The sequence below is a fragment of the Hyposmocoma kahamanoa genome, unplaced genomic scaffold (genome assembly GCF_003589595.1).
Source record: "Hyposmocoma kahamanoa isolate Upper Pololo Valley unplaced genomic scaffold, ASM358959v1 168, whole genome shotgun sequence".
Taxonomy (NCBI): domain Eukaryota; kingdom Metazoa; phylum Arthropoda; class Insecta; order Lepidoptera; family Cosmopterigidae; genus Hyposmocoma; species Hyposmocoma kahamanoa.
Window position 1 is genome coordinate 2436936 of NW_020653608.1, and position 17507 is coordinate 2454442.

General features: G+C 37.6%; 1 protein-coding gene across 1 annotated transcript; it reads right to left on the reverse strand.

The window, feature by feature from the left end:
• Window positions 1-5224: 5224 nt before the first annotated feature.
• LOC113225614 lies at window positions 5225-16513 on the reverse strand. Its single transcript, XM_026457969.1, has 5 exons — window positions 16406-16513; window positions 9664-9748; window positions 8112-8309; window positions 7397-7535; window positions 5225-5716 (listed from the first exon to the last, which is right to left on the reverse strand). The coding sequence occupies exons 2-5, from the start codon at window positions 9739-9741 to the stop codon at window positions 5610-5612; spliced, it is 522 nt and encodes a 173-aa protein (XP_026313754.1). The 5' UTR covers window positions 9742-9748; window positions 16406-16513; the 3' UTR covers window positions 5225-5609.
• Between the last annotated feature and the right edge of the window lie 994 nt (window positions 16514-17507).

The following is a 17507-nucleotide window of genomic DNA, read 5'->3' on the forward strand; positions in this document are numbered from 1 at the left end:
TTTTCAAACAAAGTTATCTGTGCCTGCTATACAATCGTCACAACAGATATTATAATAGATATGAAACTCCAGTGTTACAAATTATTACGTTTTTTTTTTTTAATTTTCACCCATTTAAATGAGTAAGCCAGAAGGCTTACTTAAGAGACTGTATGGTAGAAACCATACAGTCTCTTCATAACAATATTAGTATGTCTTCCTTGTTTCACGTCCTTTGTCGTCAATGTTTTTTGCAATGGCGGCCTCTCGCCAGCATTCCGTAAATACTCTTTTTAACCGACTTCAAAAAAAGAGAATGTTCTCAATTCAACTGCATCTTTTTTTTGTATGTACGTTACGCGATAAATTTGTGAACCAACTTTGATGATTCTTCTTTTGTTGGAAAGAGGGTACCTCAGATGTGGTCCCATTTAAATTTGAAGAAAATGTTCCCTTCTAAGGGTAGCAAACTAGAGGATGAATGACTTTTGAGGTTGGTTTTTTTAGTACTCTGTACTGAGATTATTTATTCTCCTTTCGATGAAACTTATAATTCTCAATTAGCCAATTTAGAACTAATTTTTGAACAAAATACAATAAAATAATATCACGGTACTACTACTCGAATACCACCACTACCAAAATGTAGACAAAATACGTACTAATTCACTACCTACAAACCTTTTTTATATAATTTATATAATTTCAAGTGCCGGGTCGAACAAATCGTACGCTTGAAAGTAAGCTTCACGCCTGTCCATAACAGTTGCAGTGCCACTCCGAGCTTTAAGTCGCAAAGATCTGAGGGGCACTGCCACTGCGCCCATCACTCTGAGACTTGACATGTCCCAGGTGCCTGTAATTTCACCAGCAAACCCTTACCTATCAAAACTGGAACGCAGTAATGCTAACATTACTGCTTAGTGGCAAAAATAGATAAAAAGACAATACTTCCCGGGACGAACTCTTTCACAAAGAGCTCTACTGCTGCATCAATGAAATCGGCTAAAAGCTCTTACAATTCCTTTGATAAGAATTTTGACCCAAAGTATAAAAAATACAAATGCCTAACTATGACGTATATTTACAAAGAGATTAGTAAATAGCATACTCACGTTTAAGCAGCTGTAAAATCCAAACAAATCACTGATTCCAGTGAATAAATAGTATATTACCGTTCCACGCAACAGCAAGATTTCAAATAAACAAAACTTGCGGCGGCCAATAAGTATACATGAAAGTAGATATATACACTGGGGCCTTAGCGTAAGTTTTCAAATATGTAAACATAATATCGCGTTTGCGGTAAGATTTTAATTTAAACCTTATGAATGTATTATTAAGCTCTAAATAAACATGTTAACGTAAACGCGATATTTAATGTGAACGATTACAAATTTATGCTCAGGCCCCTGTTCGAACGTGCGTGCAAAGACTGACATCATGGGCTTGCCACACCCGCCGCAGCACACCGGCCTCGTTTGAACATACATGTTCGTTCTTCTGGAATCTACACTCACAGAACAAACAAAACAGAAAGCTTCGTTATATTTTTTAAAAGGAGGAGGTTGTCAATTCGACCATATTTTTTGTGTGTATGTAACGCGATTATTCCTGCATTTGTAAACCGATTTTGATGATCATTTTCTTGTTGGAAAGAGGCTATCTACCTTATTATTGGTCCCATTTAATTTCAAGAAAATATTCCACCTCTAAGCTAGGAGATGCATCCGATTTCGCGCACTTTCCGGTAACCGATTGTTATCTTTTTAGTTTCATTTTGGTAAACAAAGTTTGAAGTCGGTTACTTTTTTTTATAAAAATTATGTTCATATAAAAAACGTAGGTCCGGCTCTTGGATTTCATTACCTTGCATGTCTTGGGCATGTCTTTCTTTCTTCAGGGTGTCGGGCACAGTGGCAGCGCCTCTTAAAATCTTTGCGATTTAAAGCTCTGAGTGGTACTGCAACTGTTCTGGACAGGCGTGTGGCTTACCACCAGCCGCACGACTTGCGCGACCCATGACTTAGTATTATAAATAAAATTAAAAAATCTTTAAAAACCAAAGGAGTCCCCATACTCAGTAAAAGCTTTGCATGCCCACAATAAGAGCGAAAACGACGTTGCATGTTTCTATTCCACGACATGAAAGCACTACGTCTTTCTCTCTCTCATTATAATAATAATTCTTTATTGCACAAAGAAATGTCATTAAAAATTAAATGTTACATTATTTATACAAAAGTGAGCTAACTCTGGAACAGATCTCATCCAGCCAACTCTGGCAGTGATGAATGGAGAAAATCTACGGAACTATTATTGTAAATACAATAAATTAAATGTAAATATAAATATGACTGAAATAATATACACCTACATAAACTTTACATACTTACACCGATAAGTACTGTCATGATTGCTAGCAGTAAATTTATTCCACACCAGTGCCGAGGCGTTGGGGGTGCAAAGGGGTCCCAAGGTCAAGGGCGGCCCAGCACAGCCCTAACTGGTCAAAATACTTTTTTTACTTAAAATTATAAAATAAATGACACTATTTGAAAGAACGATATCCTGAACAACACAAAGGTGACGACGACAGGCTAATATGGAACAAATTACTTTTGTAATCGTGAATATGGAGGGGGCACCAAATTTGAGGTTGGCCCCAGGCTGCAGCAATCTACGCTACGCCACTGGTACTGTAAAACATTAGTGGAGAAAATTTACATAGACGTAAAGCCCTTTCTGACCGGTTTAATGCGGTTCCGTGTGTTGCGATGGGTTGCGAAGAAAATGAGTTTATACCATAAAACGGCTTTAAGAATCATTGTTCATAAAATTGTTAATGTGTAACAGACGCATTATGGCTCGAAGGGCATGTGTTTAATAATTATTCCACCGGGTATCTGCAAAGAGAACACGCCACTGGTGTTGATGAAAAAGTGACGGATTAGCAATTAATTAAATTAGGTAAATTTTTACAAACCTGACTTACTTTACTGCTTAAAGGCCTTTCTTTCACAATTAAAACGCCTTAATATTGATAAGGTCCATAACAGATTGCTTAACTGGTGAAAATGAAAGAGAGTAGTTAGTAGCAGTTGTGTAAGAGTTCGCCCAGGGAAGTACGAACCCAAGAAGGGGTTCCCGCCTTGTCGTGGCGGGGGGGCTCTAGTACGGGCGGGACTCGTCTGGTCAGCGGGACCGCGCGGATGCGCGAGGAGGAGGGTCGCGGGGGGAGAGACGTGTCGGTGTGTCGTTGCCGCTCGTCCTGTCCTCTGCGACCCTGGCGGGGCTGCACCGCTTTCGACGATGCAGTGGCGGCGGGGCCGCGGGGGAAGAGACGTGTCGGTGTGTCGTTGCCGCTCGTCCTATCCTCCGCGGCCGAATGTGGGCGGTTGGCCCGTGGTGGGCGCTCCAAGGGACTCCCTTCGGAGAGTCCGCGCGGAAGCGCGTTAGGTGTTGCGGCGGAGCCTGTCGTCAGATCCGCCGCGGGGCCTGGGGGAGCAGCCACTGAACTTCACAGTTGAGTGGATGCTGTCCTGGCCCCCCATGGCCCCTGGGTAGCGGACTCGGGGGAGTTCGTTGCCCAGCATAAAGGGGCCCGGGATGGAAGCCTCGTCTGGTGTTCGGCGAGCCTCACATTCGGAGTCGGGGGACCGATGTGTCTCCCTTCTCGGGGAGGGGCTGCGCAGGGCGCGGCCAGCCGCTGGTGGGGGCGCGGACGAGTGCAACAGCGTACCCGTACCCCCACCTACAGCGGAGAGAAGGAACACTCCGGGGGTTTAGTGCGGTCGGGCTGCTCCCCTTCAGGGTTCAGTCCAGTCCCACATAACCCCGGCTCTGCCCCCGCGGGGCCGGGGTATCTGTAAGCAGATTCCCCCGGATTAACAAAAAAAAAAGGGAAGTACGGCCACCTTACCTATTACTGCGTTAGTGATATGAAGAGTAAGGGTGCTGGTGGAATTACAGGCACATGGAACTTGCGAAGATTTGTCGCTAAACACCAGGCACACGACTTAGTCGTCCCGTTACTTGGTGAAAAACAAATTCTTAATCCTTGTTTAAGTCAAATGACCACACTAAAGTTTATAAAACGTGACTTTACAGCGACTAGTTTTTGTAAAGTATATTTTAAAATTATTATAATATTAAAGTAATCAGAAAGAATTTTTAGGATGTAGGTCTTTATGGCTGAATGTTTTATCATTATTGCCTAGGACTAACAGGGCTTAATCTTTGGTACTCTAGAATAATTGTCTTTTGTGAGTACAAAAAATTATTAGTTGTTATCACTGTAATAACGGCTAAGTTTGGAATCTGCACGGATTACGTAAGTTTGATAAAATAAAACAAGTTTTTAAATTGTTTATATTGACCTTATGGCCGAATCGTAAACACAACATTAATTTGAAAATATTTTTATACATTAAATATTCTTTCATGAAATATAATTAATAACTTATTAGAGATACAGTTAAAAGCATGCTTAACACTTAATATTGAAATTGATCACTATTCCACTTAAACTGTAGTGCTCGAAATTAGAAACATGAATTTTGCTCTTATAATACATATTACAAGTTACTATAAATAAACTCAAATCAACAGGTATAAATACAAACAATTTGAGACTCTTAAAAAATGTTAAAATGTATGGATTCGGCATATACAATAGTCAGTCTTAAGGCGAGAATAATATAAGACATTTCTTGTAAAACATACCTCTTTGTCAAAGTAGCCAAAGAGAGGGTAAATTTATGGATTCGGCATATACAATAGTCAGTCTTAAGGCAAGAATAATATAAGACATTTCTTGTAAAACATACCTCTTTGTCAAAATAGTCAAAGAGAGGGTAAATAATTGAGATTCGTGTTTGTTTGTTTGTGTTGAATTTAAGAAATTATTATTTAATTACTTCAATGATAAAAAATTACGTTTCATTTCATGTGTTATATTTCATTGGACAGAATGATTATAGTGTATTTACAAACTAATAAGAACTAATCTATGAAAACTTTATTGGATCACAGTATTAAAAATGCATTATAGTCACCAGTGTATAATGTACATAACAAAGAAATAAATGATTGGATTAAAATTAAAATTTGAGTAGTTCCTTAGCGGTCCTTTTTTAACCGACTTCAAAAAAAGAGGAGGTTCTCAATTCGACTGTAGTTTTTTGTATGTATGTTACGCGATAACTCCGGCCTGTTAACCGATTTTGATGATTCTTTTTTTATTGCAAAAGAGGGTACCTCAGTAGTGGTCCCATTTGAATTCGAAGAAAATATTCCACCTCTAAGGATGGCAAACTAGGGGATAAATGAATTTTTGAGGTCGGTTTCTTACCATACTTCCCACACGCCTTACTCTAGTACTCACTCCTGTGCAAATGTAATACATATAATAAACACAAATTATACCTTTATTTCAAATATTGAATTATTCTCAGCTCAGCTCACTTATCAACTACAATGACCTGCCTGCCCAATTTCATGGGGAATAAATATCGATCCTGTAATAATAAACACTCCCATGCCCACACTGTTATACTTTATTTTAAGATCAAAATTCATCACAACAAAGATTATTTCTAAATGCAGCAGTGGTTCAAAATAGATATTTCTTAAAATAACACCTTTTCGTTGTTAGGCATGTGCTGGTACTGGTTTTGCAACGTCTCATAATTCCGGTATGTCTTCCTGATCATCGCTAGGATGAAAGAGTAGAGTACTGTGGACAAAACAACTTACTCAATACTTCATTTAAACACTCGTAAACCTACCCGGTTCGATTCTGAAACTGTTCCATGACGTTTTTCTATGGGAAGATAGACGCAGTCGATTTTAATGAACTTATCACGACTGAAGGTCATCCCAAAAGACTATAAATTTAAGCGCAACAGTCTTTCGTAATCATTCTCATTTTTATTGTCTTTCTGTTTTCAAAGTTTTTCTTGCACACAAAATCTTACAATTCAATATTTTGCCACTAACTTGACGTGGTGACCTTTAACCTCATTTATCTCAGGTCACTGGTCGCGGTAAATAATCTCAGGTTTTATGCTCATTTGTAATTTCATGCCCAATTGCGCAATTTGACTAGATGTCAAGAAAGCTTCGTTCGCTTCGCTCGCTGCGCTTCGACTGTTTTTCAAAGTTGGACAACAGACTACCATACTTTCTTCGTATAAACCTTTCTTTTTTTTTATTTCCGACAATAAACATAGTTGTATAATACGTCTCGTCGACGACGGAAATACCAAAACATTATGACTACGTCACTTTTTAATAATTCGATTTCATCATAGGATTTCCCCGTAGACTAGCAGTAAAACCTGTATAGGTACTTACTAAAAAAACAAATCTCAGTACTAGGTTGTTTTTTCGCAGTTTTCCTCTTTGGCGAGGACCATAACCGTGTTAATTTTAAGAACAGAATCGATATAGAAATTATTGAATATCGGTGTGAAAATATTTTCAGGATCGATTTCTTTTATTTAATCGTTGGCTTTCCTTGTCGGTTAATCTTTAACACATAAATGCCAGCTTGTTTTGCTGGTGCGAAGAAATAAGGCACATATAAGGCAGATTCGTGCCAAATTGGGTTTTTTGTTATAATGCAAAAACCATACTATATTGAAATCCGTTACCACACTCTGTAGTTATAGTTGGCGAACTATTTGCACTGATTCGTCTTATCGCCTTCACCTTGAGTACAAAATGACAAAAGAGCTAACGAATCGTCTCGGTAACGCAAGTGCCATCTGCATAGTGCAAACAACTAGTTTAAGTACTTTTACGCAATGGCAAGAAAAGAGTCTGCTGTCGGTATTTTACGAAGAACCTGCTGTTAAAAAGAAATGGACCTGTTGAGTAAAGAAATAATTCAAAACTAGAATTCAGAAAAAGCATTTAGCGCACCCATGGCTGCTTTTGAAGTCCATGCATGCTTTAGAGTCGACACACAATACTGCGCAAGAATTTGCGAATTGCTCCGCATCGCGCATTCCGGCGATATTAATCTTCTTTGTGTTTGTTTCTTATACTTTCTTATCAATAACAGCAGCGCAACACTCTTTTTACGATACATGTCGCTACTAAGTTTAAACCATACGTTGAGAACCGTTGACGATCGTCGAAGGAATGGTTACCCGAACAGTGGCAGTGAGATGCCTTGCCGCACAAAATCGCATCGCAGCAATTCGCGCCGATTCGCAGTTTTGTGTTTCGACCCTTAAGTAAAAGAATTGATCAGTGCAAATAATTTATCTTCAACCATACCATAAAATTAGTTAAAGCTTTTGTGGATGGATTATTAACAGGTAAAAATGTTAGTAACGGTGCCGGACTGCAGGGAACACGCGACATTTGTTCGTTATACGGAATAGCATCTTAATAGATTTAAACTTACCGCAAACGACGAAGATCGAAACACAAATGATGAGTCCAATTTCCGACGTAGTAGCCAGAATGCTGATTGCAGAGAACAAGGATAGTACCACAACAATGATTCCGTATACGTAGTACGCTTTAATGTATTGTGGCTTTTGCTGAAAATTATAATGGGATTTAAGTGTGGAGTAGTGCATTTATTTATATAATTAATGTAGCTTAAGTGGGGAACTAACTAAAGTGCTAAAATCTTGTATGTAAAGATATAATAAATCATAACTTTAGTACAGTAAGCAAAACAATGCACTTTTTGTACAGAATTAATAGTATTTTACATTTATTATTATATTAATATTTTATTTTACATTTTTTAATTTTATTTTTTTATATGTAAGTACTATATTATACTTATTTTGTTACATGTCAACTTCTATACAACCTGTGTTTTCATAAAATAATATTATTTTTCAACAGGTACGTAGTTTATAGTTTTAAAAATAACCTTGCGCGTAGAGAATGCAAGTTCGAATCCTGCTCGGACATGCCGTGATAAGGTATTTTTAGATAGGCATCTACATTGAACGATAATATATTAAACAATTGTCAATAACAATTTTTTTTCACATATGCATATTTCAGAATATATTTAAGTATATTTTAGAAATCGTCTATATGTGTGTGAAATTTTCACATAACTCTAAGAGAATGTAGCTTCTACGTTATAGGCACATTACCTTTCGTACACCACAGACGAGAAGTATAGCAAAGATAAGACCCTTTGCTAAGATGAACAACGAGACGAAGGAAATAATGGTTCCTATTATCAACACAGGATCCACTTGATGCGTATGCACCAAGGATAGGAATACTCCCGCAATCATGAAGTACACAAACGCGACTAAAGATGTTAGAGTTGAGACGCTTACGAGGACCTAGAAAAAATGTTGTAATGAATTAGTAAGTACTTATTTTGTATTTGAGGTCTGACTTTAATTTAAAAATTAGGGACACTGAATCTATTTCTTGGAAACTCAAGATACTTTCTACACACTCCAGGTACCTTAAAGTTCCCTGCGCTCTCACGATAAATAACGCACACACTCATAGCCCCGCCGAAACCCTGTACCGCGGGTGCCATGAACACTACATAGACCACAAATTACACCCAAACTCACGAGAGAAATAAATGTAGGCCACACAAATATTCTTCCCGGCCCAAGAATCGATTCCGTGACCTCTGCGTGGCAGTCCAGCATGGTCCAGCATTTAAAAGCAGTAGAGCCCCTCGTAACGGCGGCAGAAACAGGTAAGGTGGCAGTACCGCCCTGGACGAACTCTTTCACAAGGAGCTCTACTGCTACTACTACAGTTAAACAACTGAAATATTTTACACACGAATGTAAGGACGAATCGCAGATACTTTCTTACTAACGTTACTTGCAAAAACCCGTACAAAATTCATCCCTTCTATTGTGTCAAACCAAAACACAATAAGCCTCGATAAAGTGTTTTGTAATTTCATGACAACAAGCATCTGTCGGCTGTTATCAAAAGAAAAGCAATGTATTAGTTTCTCAATATAAATAACTTATATTCCAGAGTAAAATTCAGTTGGTTAGATAGATTTCTTTAACATCTAATGTACAACGTAAGTTAAATGTATCTTTTTATGTTACCAACCTCAAAAATTACAAAACACCGAAAAATTCTATACGCAACTTTTTCTCAAAATGCTGTTTTTGATATTAGTGTTTTTGATTGACACAGTAGCCTTTAGTGGGCGTAGTAAATAGGGTTTTTTAAAGGCTTTGACATACACGGTAGCTGGAAAAATTCGTCGCTTCGAGGGGATTAGTCGACAAAGGACCTATTCGCAAAATGACCTATGGTCGTAAAACTACGTAATCGTGGTAGGCCTCATTCACAAAATGCCTTATTCGGGAAATACCCTATTCCACTTAAAAAAGCGTATTGAATATTAAAGGTCGTATTGTAGAACTGTACTCAATGCTTAAGTCAAGTCTTTGCAATTAGGGTCGTATTTGCAGTGCTCGAAATCATACTCAAATCCTGACTTGAGCATTGAGTAGAGTTCTGGAATACGAACCTTAGTAACGATCTTGAGCCGTTCTTAATGTAGGCACCACAAAATATTTTATTATTTCAACTGCCAAGTCCAAACAGTTTGTGTAGAATATATCATTAGGTCTACTGTATCAGCGTTACTCCTCCATACAATCCTAAAGCGAGTGAAAAGCAAAATAGAAACATCAAAAAGGTGCTTACCAAGTTGAAATAAGCAAAGATCTTTGTGCCGAATTCCGCTGTGCAGGAACTCGTGGAATTTGTTTCGTTGGAAGTCATGATGTTCCTGCGGATAACAAAGAAATATTGAATGTGTGCTGAACAATAGTCCCATAGAACAATAGTTCTTCTACGTAACTGATGTTATAATTATCGGTGAGGCAAGACCAGCGTACAATAACCTTCTGAGTTGTGAGTCACGTAATTTACGCAGCATTCGGTTTCATATAAAATATGCTTTCCCAAAGTGGTTCCCCAGTGGGCGCTGAAGAGTCATAGGGGAAGGCCTCGGAAGTAATTGGATGGTGTCCAGGGGGTGTTACCGCATTCGAAAAAAAGAACCTGGGGGCCTACTATGAGCTTTAAGCAACCAGCCAAGTTCCATGAAATTCATACGACGTGGTAAAACTGAATTGCTTAAATACGTAAATAAAGTTGAACGAGAATGGCAAGGCAAGATGATGAGTTTTACTTTTTAAACATTAATTATTGCCTCTGCCTGGCTAGTTGACATCTAACAAGAGCGAGATGGAACTACATTCTAAATCATATGAAAGAAATAGACAGATACACTACCCTGGGAGCGTTCAAGCACCCGATTATTGGTAGAAAGCGCGTATCCGCACCAAACCGAATTTCGCTTTGTTATTTCAATGGCTACAACTCTCATTTTTGCACAGTGAGCTTTAACTTATGTTGTCTACGGACTGATAACAATAGATTCCCGTAAATCACGCTAATTTAGTTGCCACGACTTTACGCGGATTTGATTAGGCGACTTAATTACCGAAATGGAGACTCATAAACAAATGCTAGTTACGCGTTATTGCACTGTCCCCGACGAAATTAATTGAATGGGTAACCTTCCAAATCTCAAAACGCTATACGAATTGTAAATAATACGATTTATATAAAAAAAGATTTGTGAATATTTTCTCGGCAATAAAACTATAATTAGCTTTCAGTAGAACCTATTTTGATAATGGTAGGCCAATGCATTAAAAAATAAATAAAAACATTCACATTTGTGTAGATTAAAAGTAGAAATAATAGTTAACAAAATATCAAGTCTATGCCTTTCCGAAAAAACCAAGTGGTATGTATGGCCCACGAGAATTCTTATAACAGAGCAGAGGGATAAATACGTTTTTTTGCCGTCGCAACTTTTGAGGAAAATCGCACGAGATATTATCATTGACCGTGGTCTGTGTTCGAACGTACTTATCTCGTTATACATAAATACCGGGTGGAACAGAACGACCGACAAAGCGGAAAACTGTGAAGAGTCTTAAATATGTACTTAATTGTACTGAAAGTCTTTTTGCTCTAAGTGTAATAGTTTCCGAGTTATTCAATGATAAAGATTTGCTTGAAAAGTCTGTATTGTCAACCCTACATCATAAAACACAGCTGTTTGGAGGCAACTACCGGGAGGTACTCAGGGCAAAAACTTTGTAATTTAGTAGGTCGTTGACCTCCGTCGTTGATCAGCACCCCATCAGTCGCTTTCTTTGATCAACCACTTTCTTTGATCAGTCATCATGTGAATGATGATTAATTACGCGGGTATTTTATTGTATTACTTTGAGAGTAATTCACACCCCTAAATTGAGTGTTTGACGACCCAATATTTACATTTACCGAAAAAATGCACCTCTCATAGAATCTTCGGGAAACATGTTGTTTTTAAACCTTTGTAGGTAGTTTATGACAACGCATAGTTGACAGGGTCATTTAGACTTCACTTTTCTTAGGTTGTTGTCAACTTAAGAAAAGTGAAGTTTTCTAAATGACCCTATCAGGAGTTTAACTCATATTGCCTGCGTCATAAGATAAGACTAACTTAAATAAACATAACTAAATTAAGTAAACACGTTCTACAACATGCGTCAAGTACCTACTCAAATTACAATAGTCTCGTAACTCTTAATCCGGCCCTAACGTAAAATAGTAAATTGAGGCAGCCAATCACGTCAGTAGAAATTTAGAGATGGACACTTGATAACTGTTATCTGTTTTTGCTAGCATAATGGGGAGATCGTTTTTTTGTACTAGTCTATTTATGAATGCATTTGGAAATAGTTTTAATTTACACTACAAGAATTTACTTAAGAATTTACTAACTTTAAAACGAAGAGTTCATTCTATTGATATCAACATTTAAAACTAAAATTTCTGTTAACTTGAGCTGTGTAGTTTAAATTTTAATAAATGTAATGTAAAAATAAATAAATCGGAGGATCTTGGAGGTCTGCAGACCACCTCCACGTTTCGCTTTCTTAGTTTTGATTAAATTTGATTATTTATTACAATTCATTAAACGATCTGCATTTACTTTACTTTTACTTTTAAATTGCTCATGGTACTTATACCAGACAATACGATTATTGCGAAAGTTTTCTTTATCATAATTGTCTTTTTAAAATTAACATTTAGATATTTAATAATCAATGATATCCGACGCGTACGCCGCCGCCGCGCGCATCTCTATGCAGAGTTGCCAATTAAGTGACTTTGTCCCTTTATGTGATGATTTGAAATCAAAAGCGTCTTTTATTTCTAGCGACAAAAAAAAAAATTGGTATTTTTGACACGTATTTAATTAGGTTTAATTTTATTTAATATTTTATTTTATAATTTAATAATTTAATATTATTTTTATCTTAGTATTCAGGAGTCTTTTACCTTTACTGGGAACATTCTGTTTAGTGATATTTGCTTTAGTCTAGTTGGTAACACTTTTTCATTCATAAATTAGTTCAAAATGCCTGGTTGTATGGTAACTCGTGGTCTCATGTTTTTCTCGTGTTTACAACAAAAAAACAACGTTTACTTGTTGGTTTTTGGGTTGTGACAGCAACTTTTTAGAATAATGCCGTTATTAAGTAGTGCTTGTGTTAAGCAAGTGAAATGTATTAGTGTGTTTGCGTGGAAAACCACATCGGCGTATGACCGGCACACCCAGGAATGTGTCTGGAATGTCTGCAAGAGTAAAGGGGACGTGGACAAATCGAACATCATTTTAATTTAAAGTAAGTTCAATGTTTTTTAATTACCTATTCAAGTGAGAGCACTTATTTCTTTTGCGAGTGCCAATGACACGAACGCCGCCTGTGGGGCAGTAGATGTACTAACACGATTGATTCGCTTAGGGTTGTTGCACCGCGAAAGTTTTAAATCTGGACGAATATTTTTCAACTGCTCTGATTTTACATTTAAAGTAAATAAAACTCATGTATGTTGGGTTCTCAACGTGATATTTTCGGCTTTGTCGGTCGTTCCGTTCCACCCTGTATAATTATGATGTTACACAATAATTTGAAACGTACTATAGATAATTACTTTTGTATGTCATTGAAAAAAACCAACCTCAAAAGTCGTTCATCTCCTAGTTCGCCACCCTTAGAGGTGGAATATTTTCTTCTGATTGTACCTCTAAATGGGACTACTCCTGAGGTCCTACCCTCTTTTAACAAAAAAGAATCATCAAAATCGGTTCGAAAAGTTATCGCGTAACTTACACAAAAAAACAATCGACCTGACAACCTCCACCTTTTTTTTAAGTCGGTTAAAAATAATATAGACTGTGTTACATTAGATACACAGTTTGGCATATAACCGAGGGTAACGTTTTTCGTGCGTATAATAATATCGCATTTTGTTGACAAATGCTACAAAGCTATTAGCTATTTTACCTACTTTCTCCGCGGTAATAGTGCACACGTCATCGGATTATTATCTTGAACAATAAATACAGTAGAAGTGGTTAGTAGCGTCCGACAGGTGCCAACTATAGGTCTCGAAAGACCTATTTAAGCTCAGCCCGCCATTGTCGCTGTGTGATAGGTATGGTTGTGTGTGTGTCACACAATGTGCTGTTTTGACTGCAAAAAATCTATTCGTTCAGATGTTAATCGTTCGTCGTAGTCCAGCTACTGATCGCAAGATGGCAGCACTTAAGGTATTGAACTTTCAACGTTATAGCGACTGAGTAAAGTTTAAATTATATTAAAAGAATCTTTTTAAATTAGAAACTATGATTAATCGTTATCAGGATTTCATAGCGTGTCTTTTTAATTCTCCACTTCCATTGTTTTTTCTTCTGTGTTTTTGTCTACTCGAAGTCGTATTTAGCTACCCCTCTATTCGGTAAGGGTATCTCTCGATTACTCTCCATAATTCTTTTTGTGTCTAAGTAGTCCCCTCACTCGTTTCATGTAAATACTTAAAATTATAATAGGACCCAATTTTATACAAGTGAAACGCATTTAAATCCACGCTATAGATACTTTAGTAGCAGTAGAGGTCCTTGTTAAAGAGTTCATCCAGAGTGACGGACACAGTGACAGTGCCCCTCAAATCCTAGCCATATAAAGCTCTGAGTGGCACTGCGACTGTTGTAGACAGGCGTGTCGCTTAACACCAGGCGCGCATGACTTGTTCGTCCCGTCACTTGGTATTAAAAAAAAAGTTTTACGGAATGCAGGTAAGTGTTAACAAAAAATATTTCTGCGTAACCACCTACGCTTCGGATAAACAGTGCTTAATCATCCTTCAGATACAGACATCGATAACGAGTTTGCCCATGTGCAATACTAATAATAATAACGCACACACTCGACATAGCCCCGCATTAGGGAAACCCTGTGTCGCAGGTGCCATGGACACACAAATCGACAATTACAAATTACACCCAAACTCACGAGACAAATAAATGTAGGCCATACAAATATTTCTCCAGGCCCGGGAATTGAACCTGGGACCTCTGCATGGCAGTCCGGCACGGTAACCGTTCGGCCACAGAGGCAGTTAAATAAAATAAAGTTAACTGATCTTCCGCTGGGTATTATATAACAGCGTATGAAAATACTTGTGCCTAATTTCCAATCTTCACAGCAGACATAGAAAGTCCAGTGACTGTTATAGTTATAAATATAAATTATTATAATATCCTTTCACTATAATAACCAAACACAACAATGCCTGTTTTTTTATTTTCACCAAATTTACACCCATTTCATTGGGTAAACAAAGGTTCTTCCCCACAGAACAATAAATACAGTAGAAGTGGTTAGTTAGCGTCTGACGCGTGCCAACTAGAGGTCTCGAAAGACCTATCAGAGCTCAGTCCGCCACTTTCGCTTTGTATAGTGGTTCTTTCGAGCACATTCTCCAAAGTCCTGGAAGAAGGCCTTATTTCGCTGTTTTGGAGTGCAAAAATGATAACCGCACCAAAAATAATATTCGTGGTTGTATTTCGTATCATCGGAAAGTCTCATTTTAATAAATGGTCTTATTTTCTCTTTATCGAAATATTTTTTTTGTTACAGGAGACGAAAGTACAGCTTATACCCCTGCAATATGCAGGGCTAGCACAAACAAGCGCGATTTGCGCGAGAGCGACTAGATCTCTTTCCGAGAATAGCATTATCTCACTCTCGCTTTATGTCACTCTCGCGCTAGTCGCGCCCTATCGTGCTAGCCCTAATGATCGCTTCTTTTTAGGAGAACCAAATTAATAACTCCAATTTGCCGTCGTTCAGCAATTAACCGTTAGATGGCAGTGTTGAGCTGAATCTTTTATTATTATATTATTATTTTTATTATCCATAACAGTTACAGTGCCACTCAGAGCTTTAAATCGCAGATCTGAGGGGCACTACCACTGCGCCCGTCACCCTGAGACAAAGGTTGACAAGTGTGCCTGTAATTTCACCAATGTAATCTTTTTAAATGTGAAACTACGACTCTGGGACCAATCAATATCGAGATTTTCTAGTGTTTCAAATTAAGAATGTGTCAGTTTTAGCGACATCGGTTCTTCCATCCCTAAGGTTCTGATAGTAATCGAGGCTTAAGTCACTTCATTGTTTCTTTCTTCCGTGGTTCTACCGTACAGCCTTTTCTACAGTCTTTGAACGAAAACGCAGTATTGCCAAATACCTACTACAATTTTGAACGGATGACTAATAAACTGAGCATACAGCGACGACGAGAGCATTTATTTATTGTAAACAAAACATCACGTAGCAGATAGGTACCACCAAGCAGTACCTACATGTGTTGTGTAATTTGTATTTAGTCATCAGAAGATGGGTGCTTTATTCACGGTAGTTTCACTTGCTCTGCTCGTCGCTGTATGCTTTTAGATATAATCCAAAATCGTATTATTCTATAATATTGCGTTGTTGTATAAAGGCAGCGACATACTAATATTTTTTCCTTGTTTCACGTACTTTCTAATCAATTTTTTGCAATGGCGGCCGGCCGTCAGCGTTTCCTTAACATTAATTTGATACGTACCCTTTTTTATTCTTATTTCTATAAATATCAATTCTTGATTAACCAATTTGAAAGTAATTTTCTAACAAAAACAATAAAGTCATTGTCACGATTCGCTAACACCATGCAATTTGCGACTAATCGCAACATGAATTGTATATATATGTATATACGTACCAATTCACGTGCTACACCTACTAGCTTTTCAATCAAATCAGCTAAAAAGCTCTTACAACGTCTTTGATAGGAATTTTGCCACAAACCATAAAAAATAAAGTTTAACTACGACGTATAAAGAAGAGATTAGTAAATGACACTCACGTTTAGGTAGCTTTAAAATCCAAACCAGTCACTAATTCCAATGAAAAACGAGAATGACCGTTCTACGCAACAGCAAGATTTCGACTATACTTTATTGGTAGGTCAATGATACTATACATACAAAATTGGTGGGGCGGCCAGATGTGCGTGAATGTAAAGAATTGTTTGACCTGACGTTCGTACAAGACTGACGTCATGCGCCTGCCGCGCCGCGCCCGCCGGCCGGCCTCTTCTAAACGCGTTTGCGCACAGCCACAGCATCCGATTGGTATTCGTTCCGAATCCGAGACAATGCAAATCTAGAAAACTCCGACCCACTTCGGATGTCATAAGTCTGGGGGGCTACTCTCGATCTCCGTCCGAAACAATTACTGTCAAACAAGTAATATTCGACAAAATTAAAAGACAAGTATCCAGTATGCATCGTTCATTCGCATCACGCGTCTTTTCATTTGGTCAAGTATTGCTTATTTGGCATTAATTGTTTCGGACGGAGATCGAGAGTAGACCCCCAGATTCGAATCCGAGAAAATACGAATATTTAATTTATTTTTTGTTTTTATTATTTAATTAATACAACTAGAGATAAAATGACAATAGCAAGACACTTTTTTAACGAACGGTAGCAACGACGCAAGGAGTCTCCTTTTTAAAAAACACTTTTTATCCTGTTGTTTTGATTAATTTCACAACACTCACTGATTTTGCAGGAATATATCACGAAATTTTATTCTTTATTACTAAAATTTAAAGTCATACACAAGTTTAACAGTCGTACAGAGAAAATTTTGTAGCCGATATTTACGCTCTAAAATTCCTTAAAGTACTAGGTATTTCACGATGATAATAGTTTTCCTGGCGAATTGAACAACTATGAACACTTATATAAACATTAAGAACTGGAAAACTTATAGTAGCTATTTTTTTAAAATAAATTAACACAGAGCGATGTTCGTTAGGCGAATGCAGCGCCCTCCCTCAACTTCACTTCGGACACTTCGGACACCTGTGACATTTTTTGTATACTATAGGTATCCCCTATACCCAAGACTCATATTAGCTCTTCTCATATTTGCTCACACAATAACATTATTGGCCAGTTTATTGTCAATGGTTATTACCTAACTAAATGAACAAGGGCAAACAAAAATTTTCCATTTTTGTTCATATTGTTATAAAGAAACGTAGGTAACATGAAACCAAACATATAAATCGCAATTATT